General features: G+C 37.1%; 2 protein-coding genes and 1 pseudogene across 2 annotated transcripts; 1 reads left to right on the top strand and 2 right to left on the bottom strand.

Moving 5' to 3' along the window:
• Nucleotides 1-687: 687 nt before the first annotated feature.
• On the bottom strand, nucleotides 688-1,614 carry LOC114028522 (olfactory receptor 13A1-like). The gene has a single exon (XM_027842794.1). The coding sequence runs from the start codon at nucleotides 1,612-1,614 to the stop codon at nucleotides 688-690; it is 927 nt and encodes a 308-aa protein (XP_027698595.1).
• Nucleotides 1,615-8,512: 6,898 nt separating this feature from the next.
• On the top strand, nucleotides 8,513-11,635 carry LOC114028419 (annotated as a pseudogene).
• Nucleotides 11,636-16,437: 4,802 nt separating this feature from the next.
• On the bottom strand, nucleotides 16,438-17,373 carry LOC114028514 (olfactory receptor 13A1-like). The gene has a single exon (XM_027842783.1). It carries the CDS (start codon nucleotides 17,368-17,370, stop codon nucleotides 16,438-16,440), a length of 933 nt encoding a protein of 310 aa, XP_027698584.1. The 5' UTR covers nucleotides 17,371-17,373.
• Nucleotides 17,374-20,810: the final 3,437 nt, after the last annotated feature.

The following is a 20,810-nucleotide window of genomic DNA, read 5'->3' as shown; positions in this document are numbered from 1 at the left end:
CCGGTACTCTATCCACTGTGCCACCTAGTTGCCCCCATATTTTTTTGTCAGGTAGTGGAAGACAGATTTATCTATGTAAGGACTTGGATGGGAATATCCATTTTCATGTTAGTCCCTTTATCTCAATTCAATTCAATTCATGAGAATTTATTAATCACCTATTAACTGCTAGGCTCTATGTAAGGGACTAGATATACAAAGACAAGAATGAAGATAGTCTGCCCTCAAGGCATTCACATTCACCAAAGAAGAAGAAATTATAAGTAGTTATTTGATTTTTTTCACTCTTTCATTTAATTTTTCAATTAAAAGGAATTTATCTGCTCTTCCTCTCACCCGCCCCTAAGTTTAAGGGGAAAAAAGCAAAATGTTTGTAGTAAATATTCATAGCCAAACAAAATAAATTCTCACATTGTCCTTGTCCAAAGCTATATGTCTCATTCTGTATCTTGAATCCATCATCTCTTTTTCAAGAGGTAGGTAGCATGGTTCCTTTATTAATCCTTTGGAATCATGGTTGGTCATGGCATTGATTAGAATTCTTAAATTTACTAAAGTTTTTTGTCCCTAAAATGTTGTTATTGTATAAAGTCCTCCTGGTTCTGCTTATTTCACTCTGCATTAGTTGATACAAGCCTTCCATGGTTTCTTTGAATCCATCCCTTTTGTCATTTCTTACAGCACCATTTAGTTTTTGACGAAAGGGAGGATTTTTCTGAGGGCCTGTTTGACCTCTTTGTTTCTCAGAGTATAAATCAGAGGATTCAAGGTTGGGCTCAACATGGTATATAGCACACCAGCCAGTTTACTCTTTTCTGGGCTGTAGCTTGAGACTGGGCTTATGTAGGCATAGAACACAGCAGTATAATACATGGACACCACAATAAGATGGGAAGAGCAGGTAGAGAATGCTTTCTTCTTTCCTTCTGTTGTCCTTATTTTCAGAATGCTGGAGATAATTAAACAGTAGGAAACCAATGTCAGCCCAAAGTTCAGTATTCCATAGAAGGCATCTGCCAGGACTATCATGATTGTGTTCACATATGTAGGACTGCAAGAGAGAAGCAAGAGAGGGGGAACCTCACAAAAGAAATGAGTAACAGTTTTGGATCCACAGAAAGACAAGCGAATCATCAGACCTGTATGTATTGCAGTATTGAAGGCACAAAGACCCCACACTCCAGATGCCAACACACTACAAAGTGTCTTGCTCATCATGGTGCCATAATGTAGCGGATGGCAGATGGCCACATAACGGTCATAAGCCATGACAGTGAGCAGAAGCAACTCAGATGATGCAGACCAAGTGAGAAAGTAGAGCTGGGCCATGCAGCCCCCATAGGAGATGGTGTTCTCTTCTGAGAGCAGCCCCTTCAGTACTTTAGGAAGAACAGAGGAGGTGCAGATGATGTCCATTGCAGCCAAGTTAAAAAGGAAAAAGTACATGGGGTTATGGAGGCTTGAGTTGAAAACGATGGCTGTGATGATCAGGACATTGCCAGTGAGGGCCACCATATACAAGGAGAGGAAACAAATGAATAAGGGGATCCGGAGTTCAGGGTGTTCAGAGAAGCCCTGCAGTATGAACTGAACTGCCTGTGTCTCATTGATCATAGCCGTCCGTGTGGCAGAGTTGTGAATGAGGCAGGAGATCCTTGAAGTCTGGGTAGCTTCATGAACTATATAAATAATAATAATAATGACAACAATGATGATGATGAAGATGATAAAGAACTAAAATTTTTATATTACTTATTATGTGCCAGGCACTGTGCTAAGCACTTTACAATTATCATCCTATGTGATTCTCACAACAACCTTGGGAAATAGGTGCTATTACTCTCCCTATTTTACATATGAGGAGACTGAGACAAACAGGTTAAGTTACTTGACCAGAACAACTCTTCTGGTAAATATCTGAATCTGGATACTAACTCAGATATTCGGGAATCCAGGTCTGGCTTTGTCTCTGAACTACAAATATTTGGCATTTGAACTTGAAAAGGAAATCAAAGATGTTGAATTAAGGCTAATGTTGTTTTTCTTTTCTATGTGTCATTGTTTTAGGAACATTATAGAGTTGGCATATTCTCAGCAACTGTAGTTGTGCTTATCTTCCCATAGAACACTTCTAATTTCATATTGTGATGGTTAATTTTAACATGATTTTGAGACATGCTTAGTGTCACTGGTATCCCTTGAAAGACTGAATGATGGAATACTAGGTTTAAAAGACCTACCATCAAATCCCACTTCATACACTTCTTTGAGCCTGACTTTTCACATCTGTAAAATGGGACTGATATTAAGACCTACTTTACAAAGTTACTATGAGGGAGATGATGTATGAAAAGGGTTTTGCAAATCTTAAAATACTCTATAAATGTGAACTATTATTATTATAGTATCAAAATATCCAACAATTAATATTTTTGAGCCTCTTTTGCATTCTCTTTTAAATTCTTGCTATATTAACCAACATCATTTCCTCCTTTGTTCATAGAAACTTTGTCATTAAATGGGGATTGGAGGAGAATCTGTCCAGTGATATCTTTGTAGCATTGCTCAACCCTGACAGTAACCACTACATATACTTACCTTCCCATTCCTTTCTCCTCACCCAAGTTGTTTTCTGTTTGGCAGAAGTATAATTCTCTAACTCTGAAAAGTAGTTGTGGACAATTATTAACTTCTTCCATTTAATTTTTTGGGAATAGCTTTTAATTACATATTGTTCATACTTCTTCAATGTCTCTATTCAATTCACTATTTAATTTACATCCACTTTGAGCAAGACACCATGCTAGGTATGGGAGATATAAAGGCAAAATGAGATATAGTCACTGCCTTTATGATGTTCATGATCTAATGAGGAAAGTGGCATTCCAATAGTTATTTTATTTTGTGAAAATCCATAACTGCTTATGCTGGTTTTTTTCTTCTTAATGAGAATAAGGACTTGCTCTTCTGATAGCCATAGGCATCTTGAGGAAAATTATTCATAATAAATATATAATATATAATAATATATCTTTCTCTCTGACTTAAAGGAGAACTTCTATAAGACTAAATAAAGTATATTTTCTCTTTTGGCTTAAAAAAAAACACCCTTGTTTATAGTAACCACTTCTCTATAATTGAAATAGCCATATATAAAAGGAAAAAAAGTTCATTTCTATAAGAAAAAGTTTTAAGCTGAATTTATGATTTTTCCATTTGTCCCTCTAACTTGGCATTTTATCCATCTTGATTTACCAATGATATCCCTCTCATTCCTTTTACTTCTTACATATACATGACAAAAAATACATGATGTAACTGAAGCAAAATCCATCCTTGGTAATAGCTTGACATTCATATAGAGTTTTAAAGTCCATAATGGGATTTACATAAATTATTGTATTCAAATCTCACAAGCTGAGTGCCACATGTTAGTATCATATATATTTTTATTATTCCTGTTTTTCAGATAAGGAAGCTGCAGGACGAAGAGAGAAGAACTTGCCTGTGCTCAAACAGCTAGTAAAGGTTGAAACTGAGATTGGAGTCTACTTTTAATTTGTATACAAATCAGATGTCCAAGAAAACCAAAGAAAGAGGAGGTGAAAGCTGCTAAATTACTTTAATAAGTCAATCAAGCATTTATTGAGCACCTGCTGTGTGCCAGGCACTTTCCTAAGTGGTAGTGATACATATACAAAGAATGAAGTAATTCTTACTCTCAAGAAATTTACAAGTCTGAGAAAGTGATTTTATACACAGTGATTTTATCACAGACCAAATTGATTAGTTTGATGAGTTTTCTTCTAAGTATTGATTACTTTGTTGGATTTATTTTATTTAGTTAAAATACTTGAGCCAGTTATGACTAAATAATAATTTTCAGACACGTGAATTTTTTTAGGCAAAGGACTTTCTAATCAGTGTTTACTTTCATGGAAGCCTCAGGCTAATTAAGAATATATGATCATTATATGTGCACCTCACATCTCTAAACCTTCACCATGTTATTGTCCTACTTGAAAACCTTAGGTGCTTGCCCTCTGCTTTGAGGAGAAAATAAATCTCTTTATTAAGCCTGGTATTTATGATGTTCAACAATTGGACTCTTACCACCTTTCCAGACTTATTTCATAATATTTTTCAACCTCACTCCCTTACTAGAGGTCTTTCTCTAAAGCTCCCTGACTACAGGTCAGGGATCTTGTACATGGGATGTTTTAATCAGATGCTAGTCAACTATCAGGCTGCTAGGTGGTACAGTGGATAGAGTGCCAGGCTTGGAGTCAGGAAGACTCATCTTCCTGAGCTCAAATGTAGCCTCAGACGCTTACCAGCTATGTGACCCTGGGAAAGTCACTTAACCCTGTTTGCCTCAGTTCTTTATCTGTAAAATGAGCTGGAGAAGAAAGTGGCAAATCGCTCCAGTATATTTGCCAAGAAAACCCAAATGGGGTCATGAAGAGTCAGACATGACTGAAATGACTGAACAACAGCAACAAAAAGTCAACTCTTAATCAACTAACAAGCATTTATCAAATACTTACTATGTGCCAAACACTGTGCTGGGTGTTCTGAAGTAGCCTCTGAGTTCTGACCCAGTTCTCAGATTCTGTAATCTGAAAAAAATCAGCTTCTAAACAAAGTGAAGTTTCTGAAAACAACAAATGAAAAGGATAGTCATTTAAAAATTTAGACAACAAAGACTATTATCAGAGAAGGTTTGAATATCAATAACGAAGAGAGCATAGAGTGTCTGGATTAAAAGTAAGCCATCAAACTCTGTCCTTTTATCAATTGTCCTTTACAACTGTGACCAATAACGATTTCCATGCAACCACTGACTTGTTCAATGTCATACTGGTATCAAGTGTCAGAGACAAGATATGAACCCAGGTCTGTTGACTCAAAGCCAGTATTCTTTTCACTAAACCACAAAATTTTTAAAAATATCCAAAACAGGGCAAGCTAGAAATGGAAAGCCTTAAAAAAACTCTTTAAGAAGAAGAAATTAAATGAGACACTAATATGATTTCATATAAAAAGGCAGAGAGACAAGGAATTGAAAACTGAATATATAAGCATTCAAAGAATAGATAAACCATATAGTATATAAAATATTTTCAAAAATAGAGCTTAAAGATAGACTATAAGAAAAGCCCTCATTATTTCAATGTTTAATTCTGCTCCCCAATAAAATAAGGTAATAGGGGAGTCACAGGACAAAACCAAAAATCTCCCCCACAAGTAGACACAAAATAAAAGCAAATAAAATGCTGTAATTATTTATTGTGAACAACCAGGTTTGTAAGAGTTAGAATAGTGAATTCGGTATAGTCATATCAAGAAAAATTATAAAAAGATACATACATTTTAATAAAATATAAATCATCAATGACCACAAGAAGTCATACCCTTAGAATCTTAATAATAAAAATTAAAACAACTTTGTGATATTACAGTATATGCAGGAAATTGGTAAAGGTACTAAAAATGATAAAATTCCAAATTGGTAGGTCTATGAACAGACAGATCCTCTATTATCCTTCTGTTTAGCCTCTGAATTGGTGCAATCTTTTTGCAAAGCAATATGGAAATACTGAACAAGACTCATAATACTCTTCATGCCCTTTGACCTAGTTTCTATAAGAATAATATCCTACACATCAAATTAGAAATGGGGGTGGGAAGGAAGGACCATTCTGAACAGAAATAATTCTATGAACCTTATTAATAGTAGCAAAAAAAAAGGTGGGGGGATAAACCATGAGATCATAAGAGTTAATATGTCAAGCACTTTGCAAGCCTGAAGATGCTCTATAAATGCCAACAGTTCTATAACTCTTCTATAAGTCCAATGATTGTGAAATGCTTGAAGAAACTGTGATATATAAATGTAATAAAAATAATAGCAACATGAGAAATAAGAAAATGAAGCATAAAAAGAAATATGGTAAGACCTAGATGAAATAAAACTTCTGTCTCTTCTCAGTTCCCTCTGCAAAAAAAAAAAAAATTCTTCTCTGTCTTTCTCTCTCTCCCCCCAACTCTCTCTCTTTCTCTGTCTCATTTCTCTCCCTCCCCATTCTCTCTCTATCTTTCTCCCTCTCTCCATCTTTCTGTCTCTCTCTTCTTTCCCCTCATCTCATTGTCTCTCCTCCCTCTCCTTCCCTCCCTTCCTTGCTGTCCCCTATCCCCTCTTTCCTTCCCCTCCTTCCCTTTCTCTCCTTCTCTCATATATATATATATATATAAAATATGTATATATACACACACATATGTCTATCATATACATGTTTCATACATATATGTATGTACATATTAATAAATATTTTACACACACATATAAAATATATAAATATGTGTGTGCATATATTAAATACAATATAACTACAATAAAACAATTTTTTGTTATGAACTATCCTTCAAAAGACACCTTTCTTTAAGCTCTCACTTACATCTATGATGTAAATACAAGGAATTTTGTCCTAAAGGGACTTACAAGTATGGAACAAAGGAAACCATGAATGAACAAATTGATTGGGGGGTATCCCTATGCAGGGAACAATTAGTTTGAAGAATTACCAATTCACTGCGATAGCATGGAAAGGTTCAAATAGTCTTGGATCATCCTGATTAAGAAAGAGATAAAAGATGGAAAGACCACAGAAATTCTGCTGTCTCTTGACCAGTCATTTCTTCTTCAGAAAATAACACACAACTTTCTCTTTAGAGATATGAAGGGAATTGGCATTATATCTTGCCATGTACCAATATACTATTATGTTACTAGTGAAAAAAGACATTTTAAATTATAATTGCATTTTTTCTTTTTGAAAGGTACTATCTAAATAGTAAGAATTTTTAACACATTAATAAATTTTGTTTTGACTCAAAAAAAATTTAAGGCACACTCAAGTTAACTTCTTTTACTCTACAGTGCATTATTTTGCCCCAAAACTGTTAACCAGAGTTGACAAATATAATGGTAAGCAAGATATAATTCACATTTTACCTTTGTAGTTTAATAATGTATGCTTACATTACAAATAGGAATACTGAAGAAATATATAAGGAATAGAACTGCTAAAAAAAAAATTCAAGGAGAGATAACAGGGCAGAAATAAAGTGTGTTTTCCACATTTCTTCATTCCAGTCAGTCACTAGCATTTATTAAACACCTACTATGTGCCAGGCACTATGCCAAATGCCAGGAGAATAGCAAAAAGCCCCTGCTTGCAAAGCTCACAGTCTAATAGAGGAGTCAGCACATACATAACTATGTATGAACAAGATATAAACAGTAGAAACTGGAGGCCAGTTTCCGAGGGAAGGCACTAAGATTAAGCTGGTCTAGGAAAGGCTTTTTCCAGAAGGTGGCACTGTAGTTGAGATCTGAAGCTCTAGGGCTGTGGGAAGCTAGGAGATGGAGATGAGGACAATGAGGATTTCTGGCATGGGGATCAGCCAGTGAAAATACATATTATAAATGCAAGAAAATCCATCTATATTCCCAATGTTCTGAAATGAGGAATCTATTTTGGAAGGGAGTTTCCCTGGAGAGTTTATTTTTAATACCATTTAAGAAATGAATTAATTTTAATGATAGTTTATTGTGCCAACAATTCATTTCACCCATTCGTCATCAAAAATATATTTGTGCCATTACTTATATAAAGTAAAACCTGTTAGTAATTACATCTGCCCAGCAATGACATGGACTGCTCTGGAGATAGTAAGCTCCTCATCACTGCAGATCTTTAAGTGGAAAGTGGATGATGAGAATCTCTCAGTGATGGTGCAGAGGGTATTCCAGATTCAACTGTGATGGGACTGGATGACCTCTGGTGACCTTTCCCTTAACTTTGGTAATTCTGTGATTCTATGACAATGACAAATTCTTACCTTTGCCTTTAAGAAGTCTGGAGTTCTTCCACAGATACCTTGTGGTTAATCTGTAAACCTATCTTTTATTTTCATGAGAAGGATATTATTATAGTAAGTTATTTCATAAACAGGAAACAGGATCAGAATATTTTGTGACTTACCAATAGATCTTCAGAGCTGGAAGGGACTTTAGACTAGCCTAATGACTTTACAGATGGAGAAAGTGAGATCTAAGGAGAGTTAATGTCTTGTCCAAAGTCACAACCTAATTATCCTGACAGCTAACATTAGATCAGAGGTGTTCTGATACCTAGGCTAGATTTCCTCTTTTCATTACACAATGTATTCATGGATTACACTGAGCTCAGGGGCAAAGGCAGCCCAAGAAGAAACAAGAAAATAGCAAACAAAGTGGTTGCCAACTATTTCTTACCATTGAGGTCTGAAATGAAAACCCAGAACCCTAAATTCTCTTGAATTTTCCTGATTAGTTTTATTATTTGCATTTTAAACATAGATATTTTGTTTTCATTTCAATATGGCCCCAAAAGTCATTAAAATGTTTGTACATTGGTCAAACCATTAGAACTAAACATTTTCTGACACATAAAGGTTGATTTCCACAATGACAGAAATTGAATGTGCTGGGATGGTAAAATTTTTTTCCTCACATATACATCCAATAGAATGAACCTAGACAGGTAAACTCACATGTACCTCTGAATAAATCTCCTCTATATTTCTGGATTCCTGAAGACCTTTCTTAGTTAACCATCAAAGCAGATATAGCTGTAAGTTGAAGTCAATGTCATGACATCTCTACTTTGGGGAAAGTCCATAAATAGGATATAAAGGAGGCTGCCAACTCATATTTAAACATCTCTCCCCCTGAATCTGTGATTCATCTGTGACAGATTTCTCTACCCTCAGTGAAGACATTTGGGAGAACTGTCCAATATATTTATTTATTAATTATTTTTACTATAAGTGGGCCCTGAAGGAGTAATTAAAAGAAGTGAAATTTGTGCTGGGCCCTCTGCCATAAACTTTGCTCTCCTGAAGGCCTTACATGCCAAATGTTCCCAAATGACCCTTGAGAAAGAGTGATGCAGTTACAACCTCTTTGCCTGCCGACAGCTGCTTTTGTTTCACCACTTTTAGAGTTGCCTGACAATCATTCCAATGTTTCCCAGAAAACCTGTAATAAGAAACATTACTTTATGCTTTCACAATTGGTCTTTAGTACATAAATTGTACATTCATAACCCTCATTTTCCTATATAAAATCTATACTCCAGCTAGCCCAATTTACTCATTTACCTACCCCAAACACACTGTGGTCATTCATACGTCTGTGTCATTGCTGCATGTTGTACATTGTGTCTTTTGGATGGTAACTGTTGTGATGTTCCCCTGGGTTCCTCACCTATCTACTGAAATTCAAGGGCATACTCGCAATTCTACCTTCTCCTGGAACCCTTCCGTGACTATATACTAAGACATAATTGGAAGCTTATGGACAATGAATAGGGTATAGAATTGAATGACCAGAACAATATAGACTGAATTGTATTTAGAAAATCATATAGCACTTTCAGTGACTCTGATCTCTCCCTGAAAAAAAAATTCTAGCATCAATATTCATCCTATGATGCTATACATCTGAAAGTTATGGTATATACTATACTCTTTGAGGAAATCAAAATGGAGAGATGCATGGTTGGCATAATGAGCATACATACAAAAGATAGAGAGAAAGATATCATCAAAAATAGGCATGGCTACCCAAAAAAGTGATCTACTATGTTTTAAGGTCAAGAAATAGCAAGTGATCATTTGTTAAATTAGTACTCACATAAATATCAATCTATATAAAGCTCCCTGGCATTTTAATTGAATATGGGCAGGTTTGAAGAACATGGAGAGAAGTTGTATGTGCCATCTTTGGAAGGAGTATCCATACCAATGAGCTGATAGATTCACTGGAGTACTAAAAATCCAAATTATGGCAAACATTAGTCTATCCTGAACTTAAATCTAAGTTTGTTTTTTGGCATTGGAAGTTTTCCTCTAGGCAATATCACCTACCCAGCCATCCATCCATCCTTCTATTTAATCTTATAATGCCTTTAAAAACTACAAGAGCCCATATTAGTCATCAATACCAACCTCCTCATTTTGCATATAATAAAATTTAGGACCATAGCTATTAAGTGACTTTGCCAAATCACACACATAGTAAGCAGTTGGGGTTTGGATCTAGGTATTCCAGCTCCAAGTATTTCTACTATACCACAGAGAAGAATTCAGTATATTTATATCCAAGGCTATAACTGTTCAATTTGATGCACCACCAGAAATTTGGTCACTAGGAGAAAAAACATTGTGGTTTGGTAAATCAGGAGTCAAAGGAATGGGATTCAGTCTCAATTTTGCTGTATGACCTGGTGAGTTCCTCCTAAAGCAACCATTTTGTGAAGGGCCCTAGGCCTGCCTGTGTTCATTCCCTTCTCAGCCACATTGCTGGTCCTATGGACTTCAAAATCATGCCTTCACTGCTACCTCATCCTGCAACTACCCTCAGCTCCTGCGGCCTCCTTGCCTGCTAGGTCTTCCTTTCCTTCTTGACACTGTTCACCATGAAATATCCCTCTGAAAGGCCCACTCTCTTTTCTCATTGGTGAGTTCTTCCTGGGGATTCCATTTTGTGAAATGGCCCAGGTTGTCCTGTTTTCATTCCCCTCCCATCCCCGTTACTGATTTTTCTGGACTTTAAAATCATGGCTCTGTTCCAAACATCTTGCATCCTCCCCTATGCTTCATTCTTTTCAGCTCCCTTTTATATACTGTCTTCCCTTATTTGAATGTAAGCTCACTGAGGGCAGGGAATGTCTTTCTTGCTTGTATTTGTACTCCTCACACTCAGCACATTGTCTAGCACATAGAATGTACAGATAGGTTCCTCAGGGGTCGTCATCCAGGCGTGATCATCGCAGGAAGTCTATTTGCTTGGCAACCTGGATCCAGCTGCTTTCTGGACTGGTGGAAAGGCTCCACACTGTCCTCAGCCCAGAGGGGCCGTGATGGACAAGCCCAGTGAGTCATCCCAGGACAAGGCCAGACAGAGCTGGTCGTTGCTGCCGCTGCCACCCCTGATCCAGTCCCTGGAGCTGCCCAGCCTCACAACGTTGCCTGGGAGAAGGACTGGGAAGGGAGCAGGGCCTCCAAGGAGGCTGTGGCTGAAGATTTGGAGCTCCAGGGCCAGGAAGCACTAGATTTAACAGGGACTGGAAGGGAAGATTCATCATCACTTCTTCTTGCAGCCAAGAAGATGAAGATAGAAACTAAAGAAAGGAAAGAGAAAAGCACAAAGTAGATGAAGATGAAATTCAGAAGGGTAAATCCTGGTTTCTTCCTTATCTCAAGAAGAGATAAACCTTAATGAAATGTACTGTCAATCAGCATTCCCTAAAGGCACTATTACATAACTGACCCAGTCTATTACTGGCACCTCGGCTTCTCTCAATGTCCTCATTGCTGCTTCAGACAATTCTAAGGCATTTATTGGGGAAGTGGTAGAAGAAGCTGTGGATGTGTGTGAAAAATGGGGAGAGCTGCCCCCACTACAGCCAAACACATGCCAGAGGCTGTTTGAAGACTGAAGTCAAAGAGGCAGATTCCTAACTCCAAGCACAAAAACACTTCATATTTCACTAGATCTAGGAAGCTTCCTGAGCAGTATTATTGAAAATGGAAGGAATGACTTCCATATTTCTGCCCACTGAGATGTTGCTCAGCTCTACCTCACTCAAATCCTATCCAAGGGCAAGTCAAGACTTCACCCTCTTGATGGCATTGGTCCTCTTCAAGAAGGGAGGACAAACAACAAAGGTTCTGAGTGAGGTCTCTACAAAGAAAGAAGGACTTTCAGAGCAGGTGATGTGAGTTAAACCTCATCACACATTATCTCTTACTCCTGTGCCTCACTACTATTCTGGTCTAAGTTTAAGCCTACTCCTCCTATGGATGCTGTGTGTATTTGTGGGAAGGAATGAACCAGGAGGTTTTGTTTTAACTGTCTACCATGTTATCTGAGAGTAGTAGTAGCTGCCCTCTGGAGACCCAACATGCCAATTAGAAAAAAAAGTTGAGAAATTCTGGTTCTTATTTCTTTCCTCCTCCCCCACTCCTTCCCCTCCCTCCCCTCCTCCTTCTGCCCCTCCCCCTTAAGGCTAATTGTTTAGGTTTTCAAGGTTTTAGAATGTGTGTAAATAGCAATTCTTATCTGTTCTGCCTGGAAACTCTGAGCCTTTTCCTTCCAGATCTTTAGGATGATAATTTGATCCATCTTTTGTCTCAATTTTAAATTAGCCCTTAGTCATTGAATGGGTGTGGCCTCAGACTAACTGAAATCTTGGAAAGACCTTAAATTAGAAAATCCAAGGTCACCCGCTACATCCTGGGTCATCTAGTCTTGACCTTTGTCTTACCACCGGCCTCCTAAGACTCTGGAGAAGAGAGTGAGGCTGACCACTTTGCCGGGAGCTCTGCCTTACTCCCATCCAGTTTATTTGCAAGTCCAGATATCACCCTCTTGATGTCATTGGTCCTCTTTGAGAAGGAAGAACAACAATAAGATGATAATTCTTACTTGGCTAACTGAAGAAGGGAAGTGTCCTTTTATATGTCCTTTGTACAAAGCATACTAGACTATTGTTTCACTGATCAACCTGCATATTTCTTATCCAATACCAAACTATTTTTGATGATTACAGCTTTGTAGCATGCTTTGAGATCTGGTAGTATTGGGCCCTTTTTTTCCTTCTAATTTAAAAAATTTTTAAAAATATTTTTACAAAAGTTTATTTTTTAATTTATGGAATAAAACAAAGATTTTCATAACAGTATAATAAAAAGACGATTGTATATGAAACTAAATCTACTATGCACAATTTATTATATCTTCCAAATATACAACAAAATTAGCATGTAAATTCGCCACCACCACCACCCTAGAGGTGGCTACCATTAGAAACAAATAGGGGTGTGTGTGTGTGTCTATAAAATTATTTTCTACATTCTTCCATCCTATTACAGGAAGTGTCTGGAGAAGTACAAGATCTCTGTGGTTTTCAGAGACTTGACAACATTCTACATCCTATTTCTGTCCCTCTTTCTGATTACACCATCTTCTTAGTCTAAGGAGGTTAATGTAGTTAACATGTATTACTCCACCAGAATCCCTCTGAGATTCAATCTTCCAGATCCTGTGGCTGGTTTTGGTAAAAGAGGGTCCAGATTCAGGGATTGTGGAAATGATGAGATGATAAGAGCTTTAATATAGTGGCAAAAAATATGGGAGCCAAAAAAAATGGGAAAGCTTAACTTTCAATGATGGGGAAACCCAGAAAGATTATAACAAAGTAATTGACTTTGCCAGGAGCATTATGAGCTCCATCTTTGTGGAGGTTTCACTTAACCAATTGAAGTTCTTTAAACAAAGACTGGTTGACAACTTGTTATGTCTGTTGGAAGAGGATTCTTAATAAAGCATCAATGTGACAAGATCCCTTTAATTCTAAATTGCTTTGTTTCTGTAATTTGGAGTCCTAGGTCTTGAGTTCAAATGCTAGCTTTGCCAGTTACTAGTTATGCAACCTCAGGCAATTCACTTAACCTCTAAGAAACGTGAGGGGGCAGAGAAGATGCCTCTTAACATCCTTTCTGTTTCAGTCTAGGGGTCTTGGGAACCCCAAAATGCAAGGGCAAAGGACTTGGGTTGCCTCAAAAGAATTCAACCACTCAAGCTTTCTTTCAGTCCAAGCAGTTTACTAAAACTCTGGTTGGGGTAGGTGAGATTCCTAGTGAGTCTGCACTATTTTTGACACCAATACAAGTGGACCAGATTTTAAGAATATGAGCAATTTAATGGGGACAAGACTGATATTTTATACAGAAAGACTGTGGGAAGATCTGAATGGGATTAAGGAATGGTAAGTAACCTGGAGTAGGACCGGGTTAAGGAATTAAATTGCAGTATAGCCCCAGTGAAAGGACAGGCAAAAGTCTGAGGATTTATGGGAGTATGTGGAAAATAGAAAAGATATTGCAAAGGCATAATGAAATGGGCTGGACTTCCATGAATGTATTTAGACTTGAATCTGGAAGGAACAGACAAGTATTTTTAGAGTAGGATTATGCATTTGAATGGAAGTAGTATGCCTATACAATTTGTACTTCAGGCAGAATTACAGGATAGCTGGGATTGAGGAGTCAGAACAATGGGAGAGAAATTGCTGTGCCAAACTCCCTCTCTGGAGTAAAGATAATCAAAGATTTACAATTAGTCTTTCCAAGAGTTGATAAAGAATTTAGAACCCCAGGATTGGGTATACTGAACCTCCATGAGGTTGCCACTCTGGATAATGTAGTGACTCCCTGGTGGAAAGCATGACATTAGTTATCTTTGTCATAGGTTTCTCAACACCAGGTAAGGCAGGAACAAAGGAGTGCTGAATGGATGCATGGCTACCTTTCAAAAATAACTCCAAGTAAGGGCTTTGCTCATATTGGAGAATACAGATATTGAATCTCTGTACTCTGGGTTTCAGGTTTCCAGCTTTCAGGGAAGGATGAGAGGCTGATGAATGGAAATCTAGTGTGCTCAAGGTTTCTTTCCAAAATGTGCTTCCTGATTGAATGAGCATGAAAAACATTTCTCCTCAGAACATCTAGCTCCTTTCACAGAAGGAAGAGCCTGATATTATAGAATCATGAAATTTTAGAGATAAAAAGAATCCCAGCATCCATCTAATTCAAGTCATGGCTGAGAAAGTAAACTTTTTGTTCAGTACCCTCAAAAATGATCACCCAACCTTTTCCTGAAGACCTTCAGTAGGGAAGAATCCACTATTTCCCAAGGCAACATATTCTATTTTTTGATAAGTCTAATATTAGAATCCCCTTTAAAAACAAACCTAAATTTGCTTTTTTTTCCCAAGCTTTTACACATTGCCTCTAACATGCCCTTTTAGGTCAGAGATGCCAAATCTAATCTCTCATACATATGACAGATAGTAAAACACTTGAAGACAACCATCATATAAATCCTGCCATCTTCTCTTCTTCAGGTTAAATATCTCTACTTCAATGATTTTTTTTTTGTGAGGCAATTGGGGTTAAGTGACTTGCACAGAGTCACACAGCTAGTGAGTATTACGTGTCTGAGGCGAAATTTGAACTCAAATCCTCCTGACTCCAAGGCCAGTGCTTTATCCACTGCACTGCCTAGCTGCCCCCTACTTCAATGAATCTTTATAAGGCATGGATTCAGGGCTCTTCACCATCCTGGGCTTCTTACTCTGGAAGTTCTCTATCAATATCTTTCCTAACCTATGACTGAAAACATTACTCTAATGTAGTTTGAGTAAAGCAGATACCCAAGACAGCAGGCAACAGCAAGCTTTTATTAGGAAGACTCCATTCCAGGCCAGGAGTCTGCCATGGTCCATAAATCCCAGTCCCACTATCTCCTAAGCCAACTACTTCTTTCTCAAGTAATTTTTTTCTTCTTCTTCAGCATCCCAAACTTTTAATGGGTAGAAATGGAAATGATGAAAACAACAATTGTGCCTCATATCTTCAGTGTCTCATCAAAGACTTCATAATTTTTGGTAATGCTTTCATTCTAATGATCTCATTTGTATAATGCAAATCACCAGGAGTGGTTAGTACTCATTTCCTTGGAAAAATATTGGAAGATTTTCTGTTTTTTATTGGTCACAGAGCCACAGGCCTCTGATAACAACCTTTTTGTTATCAGTTTGAAAAGTAGCCAATTCATTACCCCTTAACAGAGAGTCAATAGGAACCACTATCCCTTTCTGATCCTTCCTAAGTGATCTTTCATCTGACAGTTTCTGTGCTTCTCCTTTATCATTTCAAAAAGGGCAAGCAGATCTTTCCTCCTCAGAGTAGTCACCTCACCACTCTTCAGGAAGAACATCCTTTTTTTTTTTATCTTTATGTGTGTAGTTGTTCTTTTTCTTCCTCCCTTTCATCTTTGTGTGCCAATTTTCCACTTTGCAGCGTACTAACAAAGGCTCACTTTCTTTATATCCCTTCAATTAATTTTTCTCAAAAAGTTTCATATCAATAACATATCCCCCAAGATAATCCTTCTACCTTGTCTTCTCTGTATCATTTTCTTCTACTCTTTATCACACAGGTTTTCTTCCATCTACCTTTTCTGATCATTCTTCCTCATGTTTTTATCTTTGGAGTCTTGGTTATTTTCTTTCAGGGAGCACTTCATTCTCTCTGATCACCAGAGAGTAGACTTCCTAGATGACCACAGCCTCAGTGTGGTCTTTCTTTGCTCTTATTTCCCATGATAGTTTGTTTATAAACTCTCTATTCACCAACTCTAAATTACATTTTTACATATCTAAACATTTTTGTCAGAATGACAGAGACAGATTTAGTTATCTGATATTTATAGCATAGAAAGGTCAATTTTCATATATCTATGTTTTCCAAGTTCTATATCATTTAATTTCTATGGAAAGGAAAGAGCTTCCTGAGGGCCTGTTTAACCTCCTTGTTCCTCAGAGTGTAGATCAGGGGATTCAAGGTGGGGCTCAACACAGAATAGAGCACACCAGCCAATTTACTCTTCTCTGGGTTGTAACTTGCAACTGGGCTTATGTAGGCATAGAACACAGCAGTATAATACATGGATGCCACAATGAGGTGGGAAGAGCAGGTGGAGAAGGCTTTCTTCTTCCCCTCTGCTGACCTGATTTTAAGGATGCTAGAGATAATAAAGCCATAGGACACCAACGTCAGTAGGAAGTTAAATACTCCATAAAAGGCATCTGCCAAGACAGTCATGACACTGTTTATGTAGGTGGAGGTGCAGGAGAGCAACAAGAGAGGAGGGATCTCACAGAAGAAATGAGTAACCACATTAGGTCCACAGAAGGACAGTCGTGTCATCAGACAAGTATGTATAGAGGAATTGAAGGCACAGATTCCCCATACTCCAGCTGCCAACACACTACACAGAGTCTTGCTCATCATGGTACTGTAATATAAGGGGTGGCAGATGGCCACATACCTGTCATATGCCATTGCTGTGAAAAGGAGCAACTCAGATGATAGGGCCCAAGTGAGGAAGTACAGCTGAGCCAAACAGCCTCCATAGGAGATAGTGTTCTTCTCTGAGATTAGCCCCTCCAGTACTTTGGGCAGAATGGAGGAAGTGCAGATGATGTCCATCGTGGCCAAATTGAATAAGAAAAAGTACATAGGGCTATGAAGATTTATGTTAAGCATAATGGCTATGATTATCAGGACATTGCCTGTGAGGGCCACAATATACAAGGAAAGGAAACTGGTAAATAAAGGGATTTGGAGTTCAGGGTGCTCAGAGAAGCCTTGGAGGATGAACTCAGTCACCTCTGTCTGGTTTGCTTTGGTCATTGGGCTGGGAGATTTTTCTGGATCAGATAGGAGGCTCTCAGACTGTGGATAGTTGCATATGCTATTTGAACTTGAAGAAAGAAATTAAAGATCTTGATTAAGGACTAATATAGGTTTTCTTAATTGATAATTTCAGGAGCAATATAACATACATATATTCTCACACACTGGAGCAGACTTTATTTGTCCACTAACCTAATTTTGGAGTGTAGTTATTAAACATAATCCAGTATTTCTTCATGCTTTTCAGTCATTTTGATTCATGTCTGCCTCTTCATAACCCCATTTTGGGTTTTCTTGGCTAAGATACTGGAGTGTTTTTCCATTTCTTTCTCCAGCTCACTTCACAGATGAGGAAACTGAGGCAAATAGGGTTAAGTGACTTGCCCACAGTCACATAGCTTGTAAGTGTCTGAGGCCAGATTTGAATTCAGGAAGATGATGAGTCTTCCTGACTCCAGGCTGGATGTTCTATCCACTATGCCACCTTTCATGCTTAGAATCACTAATGTCCTTTGAAAGAATGGATGTGAGGGTGGAAGGATGACTGGACTTGGAGTCAGGAAGGTCTGGCTTCAAATCTCAGCTATTTACAGTTTAGTGACTCTGGACAAATCATTAACTTGACATCCTTATCTTCACTTATAAAATGGCACTTACTTACAGGAGAGTTCTGGAGGCCACAAATTAATTCATGGAAATAGCCTTCCATGCCTTAAAATACTACACAGTGTTATTATTATTGTTATCAAAATCAATGTCTAAAATCTCATTTTGATTTTCATCTCACCTTCATTCCTTTTTAATTCTTATATTTACTAACATATTTTCCTTTTTGTTCATAGATATTTTATGAACAAAACGGAACTAGAAGGGTTATCTATAAAGACATATTTCTGTAACATTGGTTAAAGCTGTAAAATTCCTCCTGGGTCCTTATTTCTCTCATTTTGGGCCCCAGTCTTCACAGCATGTCCTCTACCTCTGCATGCCTATTAAGACTGGTTATGGTGTCATGGGCGAAGAAGAATTCCTTTTATTTAACTTTAAGCAAATATCTCTCTTCAACATGTTCAATGATTTCAGTTCAATAAACATTTATTTAATATCTATTACAGATATGGTGTAGTTCCAGGCATTGGAGATGCTCATATAGCTCTGCATCACATCATTGCCGATTACATACAGCCCATCCATCCCTGTCTTCCTGCTGAATCTTGTACATTATCCATTTATTTTCTGACTTGCTGCCTAGACTTCCTAGGCAATGTGAACTGACATACCAGTGTACTTTTAAGGATTACTAGCCCTCATCAGCTTCACTGCAATTGCACTCTTAGGACAACTGTGCCCTTCCATCTATCATGCAACTGTACCTTTATCTCTGCCCAATTAGAATGTAGTTCCTTGAGGAATCTGGACTATCTCACTTTTCTATTTGTATCTTCAACACTTAGCTCAGTGTTTGGCAAATTGTGAGTGCTTAATAAAATCTTGCTTCATTCACTCATTCATTCACTTAAGTTCACCAGAGGGGCTCACTTTCTTTATCTTTTCCTATCACAAACATTTTGGTACAGCACCTGGGCTATCAATTATTTCTCACTCTCAAGACATGATTAGCTCATCTCCTGTTTAAAGCATGAATTTCTCTGATGACATCCTTTACTTTAGATCTTCTTTTATTCCTCATTTTAATGTGTTGTGTTCTGTGCCACACCCATGATGCAACTCTCAACTGCTCTCAGTAATACTCTTTTTAATTCTTGGGAAGCTATTGTGTTCCATGACTTGATATTATATGACCCTGTTGCAAAGATGAAATAAGATTTAGTCAGTCTGACTTCACTGAATTTATAATTTAACAGAGAAAGTAGTATCTTCATGATTATTCTATGTTGTGAAGAACCATAACTTCTTTTAAGTCTTTTTGGTCTTTATAAAATTTAGGATTCATTCAACTGATAACTGAGGTCACTTTGGGGGAAAATTTCCCAGAGGGGAAAATCCTTATATTTCTGCTTCAGAATTGAAGTGAGAATTTATTCAAGAGGGCAAGTATATGTGTAGATAGAGCATATAATCTCTCTTTTTGGATTACATTTCACAGGGTGCAGTAATATCCTTCGGCAATTTCCACAGCCACATCTTAAAAACAAAACAGTCTTATTTAGTGGATATACAGATTTCAGGTATTTTGTCTGACCACTAAATTTTCTTTTTGCTCACTTGAATTTACAAAAAAGTAATGAATTGTAGGTGGCAAAGGCAAAGGATGTCATTGACAATCTCAAGGTCCATTTCTAAAATCAATAGAGAGGTTATAAAGAAGAAAGACTACTACAAATTGACAATTAAACAATAAATAAATCAGAGAACCTACACAATGAAAAAATATTACACATTAATAGAACTGGAGGGAGAAATCAAGAAAAAAGTGGTTGGAACAATCAAAATAGTAACATCAGAAACAAAGATAGAATTTCCTCAAAATGAAATAGAATGGATAACACATGTGCTGAAGGAATTTAAGAAAGGAAACAACTTAGCAAATAATATTACAATATAAATAAGGAACTAGATGCAACCAAACTCTTTTTTTTATGTTGTTAGTAATATGTTGTTAATAAATATAGCAAGAACAGGTCTGAGACTGTTCATTGGCATTTTTTTTAATACTGAATTTCAGGTTGGGAATTTATTTTATAGTTTTCTTGTCTTTTGTTGCCTTTATTTTTTGGTACAGTTGCACAAGTATTATCCCCCATGTAGCTCACTTTTCCATACAGTATGTAAATCCTGTGTTGACATATGCTTCATTAGGGAAGTGGCTGGAAGAATTGGATCAGGCAGTTAGTTACTAGAAAATAATGTGCAACCAAACATTCTTAAAGTAATATGATGAGATTTAGTTGTTTACAAATATCTATAGACAATGTAAATAAAACAATATGTTTGAGTTTGAGTATGAATATATTATGGGGAAACAGAACAACGAAAGCAAAAAAAAAAAAAACAAAAAAAACCCAAAACACCCAGACAATTGTTTAAGTAAAAATGGAAGCCATGACATGAAGTAGATCTTGAAGACAAATCAAGAAAAGTGTAAGAATTATGAGGTCCTGTAAAAACTGTCAAGAAGAAATCTGTCATTCTATTCTCTATTTCAAAAAAAATGTACAATGAACTTTCTTGGAAGTGATGAAAACTAAAACAGCTTGTGAAATAAAAGAATTCAGAGAACATCAACAGGGAGGGACCCCAAGTTCATGTCATTCATACACATCTTTGTCCAGCTTCAACATTACACTAGGAATGAAAAGATCCAGTAAACAACTAGGGGGTCTAATATCTAATATCACATAGCTAAAAAGACAAGGTGCTTGAATAACAAATGGAAATGACAAAATTTGGAATATGATATGCTGAATTTGAAATGT

The sequence above is a fragment of the Vombatus ursinus genome, unplaced genomic scaffold (genome assembly GCF_900497805.2).
Source record: "Vombatus ursinus unplaced genomic scaffold, bare-nosed wombat genome assembly UNPS02004915.1, whole genome shotgun sequence".
NCBI lineage: Eukaryota > Metazoa > Chordata > Mammalia > Diprotodontia > Vombatidae > Vombatus > Vombatus ursinus.
The sequence above is the reverse complement of the archived record's forward strand: the minus strand, read 5'-3'. Positions and strand labels throughout refer to the sequence as shown.

Excerpts from the sequence above, each read along its gene's own strand:
- LOC114028514 (XM_027842783.1), bottom strand. The coding sequence starts at position 17,370 with ATGACCAAAGCAAACCAGACAGAGGTGACTGAGTTCATCCTCCAAGGC.
- LOC114028522 (XM_027842794.1), bottom strand. The coding sequence starts at position 1,614 with ATGATCAATGAGACACAGGCAGTTCAGTTCATACTGCAGGGCTTCTCT.